Source organism: Clupea harengus, chromosome 7 (genome assembly GCF_900700415.2).
Source record: "Clupea harengus chromosome 7, Ch_v2.0.2, whole genome shotgun sequence".
NCBI lineage: Eukaryota > Metazoa > Chordata > Actinopteri > Clupeiformes > Clupeidae > Clupea > Clupea harengus.
Window position 1 is genome coordinate 1,222,415 of NC_045158.1, and position 17,317 is coordinate 1,239,731.

Below are 17,317 nucleotides of genomic sequence, written 5' to 3' on the forward strand. Positions count from 1 at the left end.
TCTTACAATGCAATTCACTTGTCATTTATATGCAGCTTCTATCTCATTGCATATTCAGCATATAGTTGTAAACAAAGTTTACATGAACTGTCTATGTCTTTGAACGGACATGGATATCTTCTGAATGACAATGTCCCTGAATCTTCTGAATAAAGACGAACCTTCCATACATTTTCACTGTCAAACATAGGAAGGGGCCTGTAGACCTTTGTGGATGTGGATCTTTTTATGTTGAATAGGAGCAAGAGGGGCCAAGAGGGCCACAGAGAGGTTTTCCAGTAAATGATGTTGCACAGGAATGGACTTCACTTTTACTTTCAGTTTTGTTCACTAACAGGAATGGTTTGTACTAAATTAGAACACAGTTGAGTAATTTCCCAGCAAAATGTTAAGTCTCTCTCATGCTGCCAGCAACCTAAAACAAAATCAGAGCTAGAGCTTTTTCAACCAATCTTTTTTTCAAAGGAATAAAGCTGATGGGGCATTTCTGTCTCATGCCCCTGGATCAATGTGTAAGAAAATATATTGTTTTCACAGGTTTGTTGTTAGATTTATACCTCTTTCTTTGCAATGATGTCTGCAACTGTATGTTGCGACCTCTACAATCAACCATATATGCCTCAGCTGAAAGGACACTTTAATTGAATGAGTGCGTGTACTTTACAGTAGATACACACTACTGTAAATCTGTACACCAACTGTCTCTTCTACATTTACATTAACATTTACATTTAGCAGACACTTCTACTAGGGATGCAGCGCTACACGGCATTATGACAAACCATTCAGTACGCCCCCTACAGTTCAATACGCACACATGTGAACCGCATTACTACGAAAGGCCTGTCATTTTAATTTCATTTCCGAAACTTGCTTATTGTGTTATACACGTTATACATTCAGATCTACAGAACATCTCTAGAGCCTATCAGAACTTCCCTGGAGCCTATCAGAACTTCTCTGGAGCCTATCAGAACTTCCCTGGAGCCTATCAGAACTTCCCTGGAGCCTATCAGAACATCTCTGGAGCCTATCAGAACTTCTCTGGAGCCTATCAGAACTTCCCTGGAGCCTATCAGAACATCTCTAGAGCCTATCAGAACTTCTCTGGAGCCTATCAGAACTTCTCTGGAGCCTATCAGCAATCCGTATGCAAATAGGAGCTGGAGTACTAGCTGGAGATGCTAGCTAGACAGAAAAGAAGAACATTTGAAGAGGCACCATCATCTTTCAAATCCACTGTGTGGGGACATTTTGGATTCAGCGTTAAATACAATGACGAGGGTACGAAGACCGTAAACAAACAAAGTACAGTCTGCCATCATTGTTTTGCCACTGTTGGCTACTCGAGTGGAAACACTTCTGACATGGTGTCTGAGACTGTGTCCTTTACGTCACCATCACACGGCCATATCCATATCCCAGTCGGAGCATGGAGAGTCCTCTCATTAGCAAACACACAGAAATACCTTGCTGTTGCCCTCCAACAACAATTTGTGCCAAAGAAGGGCACTTGGACAGCACAGACACAATGGAATGTCTTATTCCAGACCTAGGCCCTGATCTCAAAGTGTCCTCCTTACAGATCAACAATCTTACAAACAAACTAGCAAACAAACCGTACCAAAACATAGCCTCCTTGGCAGAGGTGATGACAAAAGCAGTGAGAGTATTCGTGGCCAAAGATTTGCAGCCGTATGCGGCAGTTATTGACTCAGGATTATGTCACCTGATGGAAGGAAATGAACCACTTCACAATGTCCCCTCCCGCACACATTTTAGCAGCAAAGCTGTATGACACATCACAGAGAGAAATTGAAAACCAATTCAAGTCCACTGATAGTTGGATCTCCAGAGCAAGGGAAAGCTACCTCACTGTAGTAGAGGCAGAAACCAGACCCAGTCAGTCATGCTGCCATTTTCTTTGTCTATAGGCAAAATAGTTCATTGTTTAAAGGGTGATGTCATTTCTTTTCTTAAATATAAAGATACTGAAACCATACCGTTACTGTGGCCCAAAAAAATCGTTCTACATCCCGGCCCGTGGGTCCACTGTACCGGTGCAACCCTACTGATGTAGCCTCCAGATGGACTCCTCATAGCACATTCCTCTGTCTGTTGTCAGTCAGTCAGCTGGCAGTCCTGCTCTCTTGGGATTTGAAGCCTGGCTACTTATTCTTCAGTACAAGTACTTGGAATCAGAGGCTGAAGGTTTTTGCCCCAACTTAACATCATTTTAACATACAGGTAAGAAAAGAAGAATAGAGTGGATGACTCATAGTAATTCTTTGTATTCCTTGTTCTTATTTTCCTCCTTGTGCCTTTCTCTTAACGTACTTTGAAATGCTGTACTATGAATGGCCAGTGCTTCACCAATCCCCTTTACAAATGGAAAGCCTACTTTTCAATAAACCATTTTAAGTCAACAATACAATTGGTTGGTATTACAAAAAGGTAATTGTGTAGAAAGTTTTGGGTTTACATTGAATATGTACAATTTTAAATGTGCCACACTTTGTTCACGTTGTGGAGGACGGTATTCAGATGCTATGTTTTCGTCTAAGAATGTAATCTGCAGTAAAAGTAACAAAGCACGTGCTTGAATACATTTGAAAGTGTTCTGTTCATAGGAGTATTCTGAAGCAATCGAGCCAAACAAAACACACACACACCTTGGCACTGGACCGCCTGAATAGGCTTCAGCCAATCCCATTCAGAGTTACGAGGGAGTGTCAGGGACATGTCAGTGAGTGTCACAGTAAACAAACCCAAAAAACATGAATTCTGCTTGTGAAGTCGTCTCTCTGGTGGAGCCGTTAGCAACCAATCCTGAGCGTGGGAGAGCAGATCCATATCTCACACAACTTCTGCTCTTTGCCCTTCCTATGTGCTTATTTCACAGTCAGGTCAAAACAGCTGCAGCTACAACGCATCATGTGCACAGTCTTAACCCCCAGCACCAATGTAGATTCATACACAGTCTTAACCCCCAGTACCAATGTAGATTCATACACAGTCTTAACCCCCAGCTGTGTAGATACAGATTCAGACACAGTCTTAACCCACAGCTCTGTAGATACAGATTCATACACAGTCTTAACCCCCAGCTGTGTAGATACAGATTCATTCATACACAGTCTTAACCCCCAGCTGTGTAGATACAGATTCATTCATACACAGTCTTAACCCCCAGCTGTGTAGATACAGATTCATACACAGTCTTAACCCACAGCACCAATGTAGATTCATACACAGTCTTAACCCCCAGCTGTGTAGATACAGATTCATACACAGTCTTAACCCACAGCTCCAATGTAGATTCATACACAGTCTTAACCCACAGCACCAATGTAGATTCATACACAGTCTTAACCCACTGCTGTGTAGATACAGATTCATACACAGTCTTAACCCACTGCTGTGTAGATACAGATTCATACACAGTCTTAACCCACAGCTGTGTAGATACAGATTCATACAGTCTTAACCCACAGCTGTGTAGAAGTAGATTCATACACATTCCTACACCCTTTTTAGCACTAATCCATGAGGATGCTGTCTTCAACGCAATGATCTGATTTAGTGGCTTTACCGGATGTAACCCTGAATTGATATAGTTATTTGAACTGGAATGGACTTCATACACTTTGACTTTCTCTTCTCTTTCCACGAACAAGAATGGGTTGTGAAAGATGAGAACACACCACTGGGATTTCCCAGAAAACTCTTAAGTCTCTCTCATGTCATATAAATGGTTTTGGGTGGTGTTACGAACATCTACATTGTCCGTGTACAATATTCAATATGCCATACTTTTGTTCACATTATTCTCAGTGCTTGGGCTAAGTGTTTGCAAGCACGTGCTGTAGTTATACAGACTTTCTGTCCAGTGACTCACGCCTTAACTATTCCCCCATTCCTCATCAGACCACCTTGCATGCCTCAGCTATTTACGTCATGCCAGTATGATAATGCCTGAGGGAGTTTATTTGGTTCATTCTTGCTCTGGTGTTTGTATCGCATCCATTAACTGTCACCTTGTTTCCAGCCTGATTGGAGGGGTAAGATAGGGTAAGGTAAGCTGAGGAGAGTAAGCCATCGGGAAGCCAGTTCTCCATCCTCGCAGAACAATATGTTCTTTTGGAAAACAGCGACGGCTCTTGGCATCTGCCAATGAAACCGTGACATTTTGTGCAAATAAGATAATGTGTCCAATATGGGAGAATACAGGGTCAGAACAAATCACAGGCTTGTGTAAGAGGAGCCTGTCTAATGAAAATATTGAAAATACCTATTATCAGTAGTATTTTAATATTGAAAATACCTATTACACTATTATGTTGGAAATATATAGAATTATATTGCCAGGGCCATGACATATCCTTTGGAGTCTTAAGTTTACAGATCCTCTGTTGCGCCAGCAGCACATAGATGTTTCGCCTATGTTTAAGTGATATAACATATAAATGTGTATGTTTCGCCTATGTTTGAGTGATATAACATATAAATGTGTATGTTTCGCCTATGTTTAAGTGATATAACATATAAATGTGTATGTTTCACCTATGTTTGAGTGATATAACATATAAATGTGTATGTTTCGCCTATGTTTGAGTGATATGACATATAGATGTGTATGTTTCGCCTATGTTTGAGTGATATGACATATAGATGTGTATGTTTCGCCTATGTTTGAGTGATATAACATATAAATGTGTATGTTTCACCTATGTTTGAGTGATATAACATATAAATGTGTATGTTTCGCCTATGTTTGAGTGATATGACATATAGATGTGTATGTTTCGCCTATGTTTGAGTGATATAACATATAAATGTGTATGTTTCGCCTATGTTTGAGTGATATAACATATAAATGTGTATGTTTCGCCAATATTTAAGTGATATAACATATAGATGTGTATGTTTCGACTATATTTGAGTGATATAACAAAGTAAAGAATGTCAAATCAGAGTGATGAATGGATGAAAGGACCTGAACTGAATTGAAGAGTTCAATAATCCTTAATAATGTTCATCAGTCAGACAGTTGTTGCTTTGTGACAGAAGTTGTTAACAGAAGTTGTTGTCTGTAACAATGTCCCAGTGCCCATGCAGTGATTGCTAACACCTAGCTAGGTATTTTAGGTAACAGCTAGCTCAACATAGTGCCTAACCATGAGTACTACCACTACTTACCCATGGCATTAAATGTCCTTAGCAGCAGCAGTAGTAGCACTCACCGTGGTTACATGGATTCGAATAACTGCCTTAGTCGGACTGAAATCGCATTATCCGTTTCATGTAAGCACCTTAGTCGGATCGTAGTCGGACCGCACATAGTCGGACTAACACCCCTGGATAACTCGATCCGATCCAGTTGATAGTTCGACTATTGCGGCATGTAACGGTGAATTGGATAAGGAACTGGACTTTGCGTCTTTGCGCATGCTTGAGATCCCGCCGCCATCCTCCCTCCCTCCCTGCCAGGTCGTGACCCGGAAGACGAAAGAGACGATACGTTGTCTCAGCTGTTCATACTAATGACACGTTTATTTATGAATATCCTGCAGACTGTCTCACAAGCTTATTCTTGTTGACTATGAACAAACATAACAGAAGAGGTCCGAAGATATGAGTACCTTTACAACCCCTCCTTAAAAACGTATAAGGACGTTCAAATTACGATACTTATGTGGTGCCAGTGTTGACAAAAACGTTGACTGTTTGGACAGAGCGCGCTAATTCACCGAACAAATACTTTCATATTAATTTCCCACCACTTGTTAGTCATGTCATCCATTCATATCGATGTGAATCAATCAATACTAATACATCTTTAACTGTGATGTGTTTTTGTTTCATTTCACAACGTATTTACTGTATAATCAACGATAGCAGGTGCCCGCTTGTAAACAGTCCACATTTTATTTGCTTAAAACACACAGCAGTACTGTCAAATCAGAAAGCAAATCAGCTGTTAAAGGGCTGTTACCTGACCAAATACCTTTCAAACTCGGTGATAGTATTCACAACTAATTTGTTCTTCATTCTATCAAATATGATGAAGTGTGGTCCGCGACGGCCACAAGTAAATTATTGCGACATTTCTACGACATTATTGCGACATGGAGCAGGGTTCCAGATGCTTTGCCTTGCGCATTGTCATATCTATAACTAGCCTACTGGTACGTACAAAAGGAGAGCCCGCGAAAATCATGTGTGCGCTAACAATTGTCTGGCGCCAGGTCTTGGGTAGGAGGCATGTTGTTCCGGGGATATTTAGTTAAATGGTCCGCGAATTTTTATTGGCTAAGTGGTCCTTGGTCTGAAAAAGTTTGAGAAACACTGCTTTATAGACAATAACGATCATACACTCCCATTGCACTCAAACAACCACACTCAAACGAGGAGATATTGTATCAATTAGCCTATTAAGTACTGTATTTATTGATTGCAAAGAGTTCAACGTTACAGCAACATAACTTTGCTCCGGTCGCTAAATCTGATATATCCGTGTGCATCATCGCTCTCCCTCTCTCTCTCTGCCACACCCACCCTGTAACCTACGTGTTTATACATTATAGAAGCAAGACCATTATATTGTAACAAATCACGGAAGCGTGGTATATTTGTTATGGCTTTTTATTAAACACAACACACTGTCACAATGGCACGGGCTTTATGCCCACGAACAGACTGTGCTACCGTCACCCACCTGTATAAGCTCTGTCCCAACACAGAACAACGACATGTAATTAGAACGGTAAGGAACATATAGCCTAGGGAACGTCATGCATAACATAAAGTATAACAGTATGCGCCCGCTGCACGGCATTACGGGGCGACTATGCCGACACGTTATAATATTCTGGTTTAAAGTTAATGCTTGTGAAATCAGCTGTCACTCGACTATTACCTGACCAATACCTGTCAAACTCGGTCATAGAAAAATATCATGAATGCATATTTATTACGATGGGGAAACTATAAAATCGGAGTACGGACAACTAATGCCTAGCGTTGACGATGCAGATATAGAGCTGGAAACAGCTAAATGACCTACAGCCCAAATGCAGTGAGCTTTATCAAGCCCTGGAAAGTTCGGCACATTTGCCCGTTTCCACAGCGTCTGCTGAGCGGTCATTCAGTACAATGGGGCGTCTTAAGACATATCTTACGAAGTACGATGACTGACAAAAGACTGACTGGACTTGCTCTTATGAATATTCACACAGATTTGGAAATCGACAGCGAAGAAGTACTTAAACAATTTGATGCAACTGGCAGAAGGGCAATGCGTTTTGGCTGTAACCCATTATTTGCGCGCGTGTGTGTGTGTGAATGTGCATGCGTTTCTCTCGCCTTTTATCTTTCACCTTTGAATAATGTAACTTATAAACACATCGGCCTGGCAGAAACAAACAAACAAACAAACAAACAACCCAAGAGGCAACACGCATTTCTGGACCGATGAACAGACGCGATTCATGCTCAATCAACTGTTGTTGTTATTGGTAGTGGTGAAGAGGTCAAGCGGAAAGGGCTGTATCACCACTAGTTGTAATAAAAACAGCGCCACCTATCGTATCGGATATGACATGCTTTCGGCCAATGATTCGATTTATTCACTGCCATGTACATTGGGATAATAGCACCTACCCTCGAAAGAAAGCATAGTCCGACTAAGCAAAGATTCGAATTATACCATCATGTAAACACACTGACCGTAGTAAGACAGTGTAACATAGTCTCATTATGTTTTGTGGTTGATGTAGCAGAATGGGGAGACCAGAATGTCCAGGGAAGACTTCTTTTTTTATAGCAGTGCATGAATATGACATTCAAAATGTTTATGAAGTTCAAATGGTTTAATGGTCTCTCAATATACTACCTCTGTGCTTGAGTAATTCAACGGAAACTTTGGGATTCAGTAACTGTAGACAATGACTGTTCGTACAATAAAGCTGTGTTGGGATTCTCCACTTGTCCACTCACTCACTCACTCACTCACTAAGTTCACTATACAGGGAATCAGACGTTAAAAACAAGGGGAGACGTCAGACACTACTTTCCAAAACATTCCAAATCGTTCATTTAGCAACATAGTAGTGCAAACATGGCAACAACAAATGGTGCATCCTGGATATGGGGCTGAAAGGACATCTTTATAACAAGTACTTAAAGGAAAAGTATAGATATTGACGCCCAAATCCCTTTGTAGGTTCCTGCTGAACTTCAAATTGTGTGGCTGTGAAAACAACACATTGTGTATCCTGGATATGGGGGTGAAATGAAAACAAGTACTTTAAGGAAATATATAGATATTGACGCCTGAATCGCCTTTGTAGGCAACAACGTGATTTTTTTTTGCCTCTGTATCTTTTGTAAAATAGTTTGTAAATATGTTTGTTAATTGACTCTCTTCAACAAATTCAGGTGTCAGACAGAATAGTTTCTCACAGAATTCTGAAGGGGCTTCAGCTGCTCTGGTGTATATATAGCTGACATCCTGACAGCGGCCATTGAACAGTTCAAATGAAACAGGCACTTCAGAGTTGCTGCAGAGTGCTTGTGGCACAAGAGAGAGCCACGTGGCATGGAGATGAAAGAACGCTACAAAAATCCCAAGTTCCATTGTACACTATGTCCACAGATGGCATAAGGCTCACATTACATATGTGCATGTCTCTTTAAGAAATACTGCTAAGCTTGGCTCTCTGTGCCCGCCTGGCCTAAAGGAACAGTCCACAAAGGCGTCACATGTCATGCCAGCCAAAACCAATATTGTAATTAGGTCTCAAGGTCCTAGATGATGGTAGCAAATCAGTTGGCACAGTGTTAATATTGCTCTGCACCAATAAAACAGGTCATCTAGCGTGATAAAACCTGTCTGAGATTGGTTGCGCAACTTGGCTTTGGGCCACACATTTGCTAAAAGAGCACGTCATGTTCTAAAATTGTAAGTACAGTTTGCACTTGTTATGTCATTTTTCCAGAAGAGTGAAAGTGATCTAGAAAGAGAGGAAGGCAACTGTCCTGGCGCTTTAGAGTAGATAACCAGATGGTGAAATCAGAATGTCCTGGAGGGCACATTCAGTGGCTCAGATTGTGTGCCTTAAAGAACATTGGAAATGGACTTGTTTTTGCCATGATGTGCTTTACACTACTAATGCAAATGTGTTCATTTGGGTACTTTCTAATAAAAATAGAATGTGTAAACATTCCAGACAATTTGAAGACTTGCCACTTAACATTAACGTGGCTTTAACTCTTCCAAGATAATATGTAATCAAATCAAATCAAATCGAACTTTATTTATATAGCGCATTTCATACCAAGAGGCAACACAATGCGCTTCACAGAAGGAAATGGGGGGGGGATACAAACACTTATGTTTGACACTAGTTTCCCAGTAGCATAGGAACGGCATATGAGATGGATTTAGGACACAACTCATTATGGATTTCCCTTCCTACTACAATGACTGCAGACAAAACTGACACATGACATCAAATGATATTGCTAGTGAAGAGTGATGTAAAAGAACCAAAGAAAAGATAAGACCAGTCAAAATTGGCATTTCACAGATTATATTTAATGACCTACATTCAAAGCAGTAATTCTTTATTGTGATCAAAGTTTTCTCTAGACAATTATTTAAAACTGAAAGGTCTATTTTTCAACATCGCTTACTATAAATACTACAGTTTATACCAACAGGCCAAATCCTGAGAGAAAATAACACCTCATCTATTAAGCGCTTCGAGTCTACCGTAAAACTAAAAACTGCAATTCTACTTTAAATACACATTCACATTGACACTAAAACAACAAGACCAAATTAACACTAAAACAACAAGACCAAATTAACACTAAAACATCGCAGATTGTCATTTGGCATTGCAATTTATAAAACACATGTAGGTCTACTGTGTACACTTTTGAACTTCACTCATGTCAATTACAAAAATTCCAGAAATGGACAGACTCAACTCATCACATAAGCCCTCAACATGTGGTTCTCACATACATTTGAACATAGAAATCAACAAGTGTCGGACACAAAGTGCACCCGGTCATCTATACACAAGTACCAGCTGGATATTGATCATTTGGGGGCATTTGTAGTTCTGTTTTTTTCTCTTCCAAACATCTCTGATTTCTCACACGGCCCGGCCAACATGCGGAGCCCTGTAACACTCCCAATGCGGGTCCCTCCCAGCAGGTCCCAGACCCATCGGAATGCTGCTGTTGGATGGTGGAGGGGGGAGTTGGGGAGGGGTGGGGGTCTCTTCTCAAACATATCAGACAAAGAGCAGCTTCATTCTGCAGCCCAAGCTAATGCCACTATTCACCCTGCTCGGCCAGTGCTCTGCCTCACGGGCCAGGCTCACACTGGCTGATGGTAAAGCCTAGTTAATTGCTGCCCTGGCCTTTCCAACTACCCTCTCTTTTCTGCGAATCTTTTTCTAACAAAAGGGGTTGTTCTGTTCAGTCCATTTATTTCATTTGATTTAAATTCTTTACTTTAGCTTTTAGCTTCTTTGCTCATGTGTTGTGCCTGTTTTGTTTTCGTTTATTGGTCTGAGAGGCTCTCCAAACGCAGTTCTACCTCAACTCTCTCTGGGCATCTCAGTTGTTCTCCTGTGATAATGTAGCTGCCTGTGAAGGGAAAGACAAAGATACAATAAATGGCTGAGTTAGTCAAACGTAAGCAATGAATGACAACATGTAAAATAGTGAGTGAATGAAAACATGTACGATAGTGAGTGAATGAAAACATGTACAATAGTGAGTGAATGAAAACATGTACGATAGTGAGTGAATGAAAACATGTACGATAGTGAGTGAATGAAAACATGTACGATAGTGAGTGAATGAAAACATGTACGATAGCGAGTGAATGACAACATGTACGATAGTGAGTGAATGAAAACATGTACGATAGTGAGTGAATGAAAACATGTACGATAGTGAGTGAATGACAACATGTACGATAGTGAGTGAATGAAAACATGTACGATAGTGAGTGAATGAAAACATGTACGATAGTGAGTGAATGACAACATGTACGATAGTGAGTGAATGACAACATGTACGATAGTGAGTGAATGAAAACATGTACGATAGTGAGTGAATGAAAACATGTACGATAGTGAGTGAATGACAACATGTACGATAGTGAGTGAATGACAACATGTACGATAGTGAGTGAATGAAAACATGTACGATAGTGAGTGAATGACAACATGTACGATAGTGAGTGAATGACAACATGTACGATAGTGAGTGAATGACAACATGTACGATAGTGAGTGAATGAAAACATGTCCGATAGTGAGTGTTGGAAAGTCATGACGTCTCGCTGAACAATTTAAGAAGACAGATTCAGAGATGGAGGGTGCAGAACGTGGAGAACTTAGTAAAAACACAGTAGAAAGGTGATAAAAGGCGCATGCCTAAATTATCTAATCTTATCAGATGTTGTAATACCCTGAGCCAGACAACAGTGTAACTTATGCAACCCTTCCGTTAGAGATAAACCAAAAAAAGAAAAAAGGCCATTCCACATGTTGAACTCATCAGACTACACCTCCTGCAGGGTGAATGGAAAAAACCTCTAACATCCAGAACTTGGCGGGCAGTCCACCCACAGACCAATCAGCGGCGCTTTGTGCCAGGAAACACAGACATGGTGCCAGCTCTACAAATGACTGTATTGGTCCTCACTCTCTTCAGTTAGAAAATAGCCAGGTTGCACCTCTCACATGAAGAATGTACATGTTGTGCTCACAGCATGTTTTTCGTGAAATAATGATATGAATGTAGTCTCACTATCTTCTGGGGACTAAACATTAACTTTCCTGACTCCATTGTGGAAGTGAGAGATTACCCTGACACACAATCTTTTAATTTCACTTCTTAAGCAGGGGCAGGAGCAGGGGCAGGAGCAGTGGCAGGGGCTACACACAAAAAGGTTTAACAGGTAAACAAAAACTCACATTTCAAGCTTTACAATGACACCTAAGCCTAACTATGTGATGAGAACTTACAAATGGAGTTCTCTCTCCAAATTTGCTCCAGAACGTCATCTTGACTGAGTTTCTGTGTCCTGTTCGCTGGTCGAAGGTCTGACATTGCTTGAAGGGTGGGCTGTACAGATGCAAACTCGCAGCAACCTCTGTGTGACTTACATTCTCCACTCTGTGAAGGCCTATGGAATCTACACACACACACACACACACACACACAAACACACACACACACACACACACACACACACACACACACACAACAAAATAGACTTTTGTGAGGTAAATGAAGTGCGTAAACATTCATGTCAAACGACAGTCTCTCTCTCAGTTTCTCTCGCTGGCTCACTCAACTGTTTTTTTTTTACAGGTTTTTTAATGAAACAAGGGAAAGTTTCCATGCCACATGGCTCTATCTTGTGCCACAAGTACAACAGCAAGTCTGAAGTGTCTGTTCCATTTTAACCGTTCAATGCCCAGGGCAAGATGTCTGCTATAACATCAATGCAGCTGAAGCCCCTTAGGAATTATTTGAGAAACTATTCTGTCTGAAACCTGAATTTCTCTAGAACATAAAACAATATTCTGCTCTATCTGTTCTCCCAAGGTAAGCTGTGTGACGACGTTATATAACTATCACTGCAAGCCAAAGTATGAGGGACTGTGATAACACAGATAACACAGATCCAAGATTTATGTAATTTTGTACTCGTTGTAACTTAATCAGCTGCTACTCATTGCCATAAAAATTAAATAGGACGTAACCCGAGGCTTCTCGGACACGGAAATCTCAGCAATTCGATACATTTCACAGAGCCATTCCGGTTTAGCTTAGCATATGTCAAGCAAACGACAAGAACATTACAAAAATGCTTACCATTGATGTAGGCACATTGGTTCTCCACTAAGATCCTCTGGGACTTCTGAACCATATCACCGTGGGACTCTTGTTCTGGCCACTGAAACAGTGTCTCTTTCAACTGGCCCTGAAGCAGCTTCATGAAGCAATGGGAGTCTGTGTGGTCGTGGATACTACTGCAAAGAGTGCCAAGCACAAAAGCAATGTCAGACTGCTGCAGACAGTATCCGTCAAGCATCAGAAGGACACATACAAGAACCACTTGTTTATTTGCCTGCTGGTAGTGGTTTGTAGCAGTAGTAACAGTAGCAGCAGTACCAGTAATGAAAAAGAACACAGAACTAGCAGCATGACTATTAACAATAGTGGTATTAACTAACAATAGTACTGTAGTAACGTACTCAACGGCAGTGGCACTGTAGAAGTTTTCAAAAAGAATATGAAACAATGACTTGAGTAATTACGATGTTAATACATTGGAATAAACTTTTTTGATTTATGAACAGCATTTCCTTAAGAACATTTCTTATGTAAAGTAGTATTTATTGTTACACCAGGGTTCTAATGCTCGTAGCTTGACTGTTCTCTCCCTTGTACGTCGCTTTGGACAAAAGCGTCTGCTAAATGACTAAATGTAAATAAAAATCTGAAAAAAAAGCCTCATAAATTCACTTAATACCAGTTAAGACTGATTATGAATCCTTTTTGACTGTGGGGATTTTGGTTAAGACCAGACATAGTCAAGATCATATCAAAAACATTTGTCCAAGTGGATCAGAAGTCACATAAGGTGACCTTTATGTATTTATCTACATCATAGTCTAAAATATGAACACTGTTATCAATGTTTTATCTCTTTTTATATGTCTTGTGCAACTCCTCCATACCAAGAACATTGGACTCCAGTATCTAGAGCCATATAAAGTGACTAAGTGTTAATTCAGCGTTTAAGTGGATCTAATTTCAGCAGGTCAATGAACCAAGATCAAATGTGTTCAGCAACGTGGCAAAACAGAAACACTATTTCACCAAGTTTAAGATCAATTTTGATTGTTGCTAATTTGAAGACCATCACTGGCATTTCAAAACAACACCAGTGGCAACTGGTTTGATCTTTCAACTACTGCCTTCCATAGGACAGGGTGCAAGTCTTTGGTTTGTTTGATCTATCACAAAGGTCTGAATTCCCAAATGGAATACATTGCAAATGATGTGATTGTGTTTCAGATACACACATGTAACAGGAACAAGCTAGTTAAAAGAAACGCGATTAAAGATTAATCTCTCAGTTCTACTAATTAGGCCTATACGCGTACATAAATTGGACCTAAAGTTGAACTTGTTCTAAACCTACAGAATGACAGAATGCTATGAGATGTAAATACTGGATCATGATATCAATCACTTATCAATACCGATTTCACTTTTAATATCAAATCTACAGGACCATTCTGTAGTTCTGAGCTTCTGATGATCATCAGTGAGCTTGTTTTCTTTTGTAAAATCACAAAATAACACTTAAAACAGCACTTACTGCCTCCAAATCAAGGCAAAAATTAAATCATGCATTGCTATTATTACAGCATAAAATAATGTCAGCCCGTTCAGATTCCAAAAGTGACTTCTCTGACCTCTTGCTCATAACGGCCTCATTAAGGCCATTCAGGCAGAACATGCCCGATGCCTACTCTGATAAAATCATAAATTAGCTTTAAGGGAATATCATCCAGAATTGTCCTGTTTGTCTTACCTGCCATGACCCTCTCCCCAACACAGGATCATCAGGTTGAACTTCCCATTCCCCTCATCTACCAGGTTCCTGGTGTACCTACAATGGAGAAGAGAGGGGCAATGAATCATGAAATCATGTCACCATGATGATGCACTGACACTAGTGTTTATCTCATTTTGCAGCTGAGGGAAACGATAGGGTGGGGATCCTAGGTTTCCCACAACTGAGGTAATTTTCTTTAAGAAGAAAAAATAAACGAATAAACGAATAAAACGACTAAAAACTGCTGAGGCTATGTGTGTGTGAGGTAGCATTTCGCACTGGGAGACGAAGCAGCCACGTGATTGGGCTCGGAGGTATTCATTTTTGCAACCATGCATCGCCTGTGATGGTCCCGCGAGCACGGGCGTTTCGTGGCCAAGCGGGTGTGGGTTCAGTCTTGAATCTGATTGGTGAACTCGTCCCCACCCTTCATAACCTCACCTTTTACAGCATTTACAACAGTTCTTAAACATGAAAAGTCACAAAAACACGGGGACATAAAACGGCGAAACCGTTGTATGGTTCACCTTGATATAGGCTATTCTTAGAGGCACTTAATTGGCAAAGCAAAAACATTCATACATTTATTTAGAATAGAAGTATTAACACGGATTTTTGGCGACATAATTGTTGACAGAGCTCAGTTAGTTTTCATCTGAACAAGGCCTAGGTATCTAAAGTATCTAAAGACTGCCTCGCGACTTTGTCAGTTTGATTAAAAAAAAAAAAAAAAAAACAGGCCAGTTCGAAATGAACAGCCACGTTACATTTTACAAAATGTCAGTTTTTTCCTTTATTTTAAAAGACAACTTACAAAGCAAATCCTGCACACGCAACCTGCAAAAATGCAATGGACGTAAATGACATACGCCTAGCTAATAAAAAAAATGTATCTAGGCTATCACAATGATCGATATTTAGAATTGATATATGATAACTTGCCTGTGCTGATCAAATTTCGCGAATTTGCTCCATTCTTGAGGATTGCTTTCATATGCCTCCATGATGTCCTGCACCTCCTCGATATTAACTTTGTCGCTTTCAAAGATCTTGTGCAAAATTTTGATAAGATCATCTAGCGTTTGTGGTTTGATTACTTCAGTTCTCTCCATAATGCCAGCTGAATTCCTCGTGTATGGACCAAGTGAGTGAAAACAAACGTTCGTCACAGCATTTATATATTTGGGTTGGACTTGTAGCTGGACTGTACCACTCAGAGACACAGCAGGGTAGCCAGATTTAAAAGCACAATATTGTTTTTGTAAATATACCGGTACACTGAATTTGAAAAATAACACAATAGAAGAATGTAGCATTAAACGTAGAAATGTGCATACACACATTCAGTTGAAGAACACATACCAGGCTTAGACCTATGTTATAATGTAACTATCTATGTTTGGATCAACCCTACACGCCTTATTTTATTTCATTCAGAAGGATTGGAACAAAACAATGCTATGTATACATGGAGTGAAACAGGCTAACGTTAGATTTCGCAGCATTTTTTAGGTTTGCGAACTGAATTTAGTCCTAACTAAAAGACGCCGAAGTGGTTTAGACCTATTCGAAAAATCAACATAGGCCTACCCCGTTTGAAGGCTATCAATACAGAACCTCTTTAGGGTAGCTCACCTAGTGTGAAGATACGATTGGCTACATTTGAATATTATTGAACTGCCTCGTGTAGCCTACCCTTTACAACCTTTAGGATACTTCGACATTTTAACACAGACCTCTGGTTTAATTTTGCATTGACTACGTTTTGTCCTCCTTACAACTAGGCAAATCCCACAAATTGGTTGTATGTGGGATCTAACTGATGCTGATTCAACATGCTCTTTAACATCTTTAATATGAAAAACGTATACGGGAAGGGTCATTTATATTTTATAATTCATATATTATAATTATTTATAACACGTATACTTAATATTCATATTTCTAGAATATGAACTGAAGTGAAATGAACTGAAGAACAAATCAGAATCATGTTTATTGGCCAAGTACATTTTCATATACAAGGAATTTGTTCTGGGTTTAGTTGCTCTCAATGTACTTAAACTGAAAATATGCAGTATAACACAACAGTTTAGGATAAAAATAAATAAATATAATATATAATATAATAATAAAATATAATAATTTGTCAACTGTTCATTTGTCAAACGTATGCTAAGTGCAAGTTACTATACACGTGTACCGGCTTGTATAACAAATTACACTTCGAAGAATTTACTGGAGAGTCCGCAATACTAATCCCGAACACTTTCAGTCAATTTCACAGCGAATTGCTCCAGACTATCCACTGGCTGTCCGTTCACTTTTTGTGCCCCCCCACCTTCCAAACAACAACATCAAAACAACTCCGTTGTTTGTAGGCTACCTCGTCCTGCCTCTGTAAATGGGAAAGAAACATTCTAGTGGCTCGGACCGAGCCATAAACAATCCCCGCCAATCAACACAGTGCCTTAGGAGCATGGAAAGGAGGGGTGTAAGTGTCAACAACCTTTAGCTAAACCAAATAAGGGACTGCGTCTTTACATCGGGCATTTACACTGTCAACAGAAAACAAAAGGGGCTCTTCATTAGGGGCCCTTTTTAGATGGAGCAGTTAGGGCTATGTTATGCTGCCATCTAGAGGTTAAA

The 17,317-nt window shown here is 40.0% G+C and overlaps 1 protein-coding gene across 1 annotated transcript; it reads right to left on the bottom strand.

Annotated features, from left to right (window-relative positions):
• Positions 1 to 9,576: 9,576 nt before the first annotated feature.
• cdo1 (cysteine dioxygenase, type I) lies at positions 9,577 to 15,837 on the bottom strand. Its single transcript, XM_012835925.3, has 5 exons — positions 15,611 to 15,837; positions 14,645 to 14,722; positions 12,913 to 13,070; positions 12,057 to 12,226; positions 9,577 to 10,665 (listed from the first exon to the last, which is right to left on the bottom strand). Exons 1-5 carry the CDS (start codon positions 15,778 to 15,780, stop codon positions 10,636 to 10,638), a joined length of 606 nt encoding a protein of 201 aa, XP_012691379.1. The 5' UTR covers positions 15,781 to 15,837; the 3' UTR covers positions 9,577 to 10,635.
• Between the last annotated feature and the right edge of the window lie 1,480 nt (positions 15,838 to 17,317).

Coding starts and splice junctions, on each gene's coding strand:
- cdo1 (XM_012835925.3), bottom strand. CDS start 15,780: ATGGAGAGAACTGAAGTAATCAAACCACAAACGCTAGATGATCTTATC. Junction 14,723..15,610: donor GCGAAATTTGATCAGCACAG/GCAAGTTATCAT, acceptor TCTCCATTGTAG/GTACACCAGGAACCTGGTAG. Junction 12,227..12,912: donor CCAATGTGCCTACATCAATG/GTAAGCATTTTT, acceptor GTGTGTGTGTAG/ATTCCATAGGCCTTCACAGA.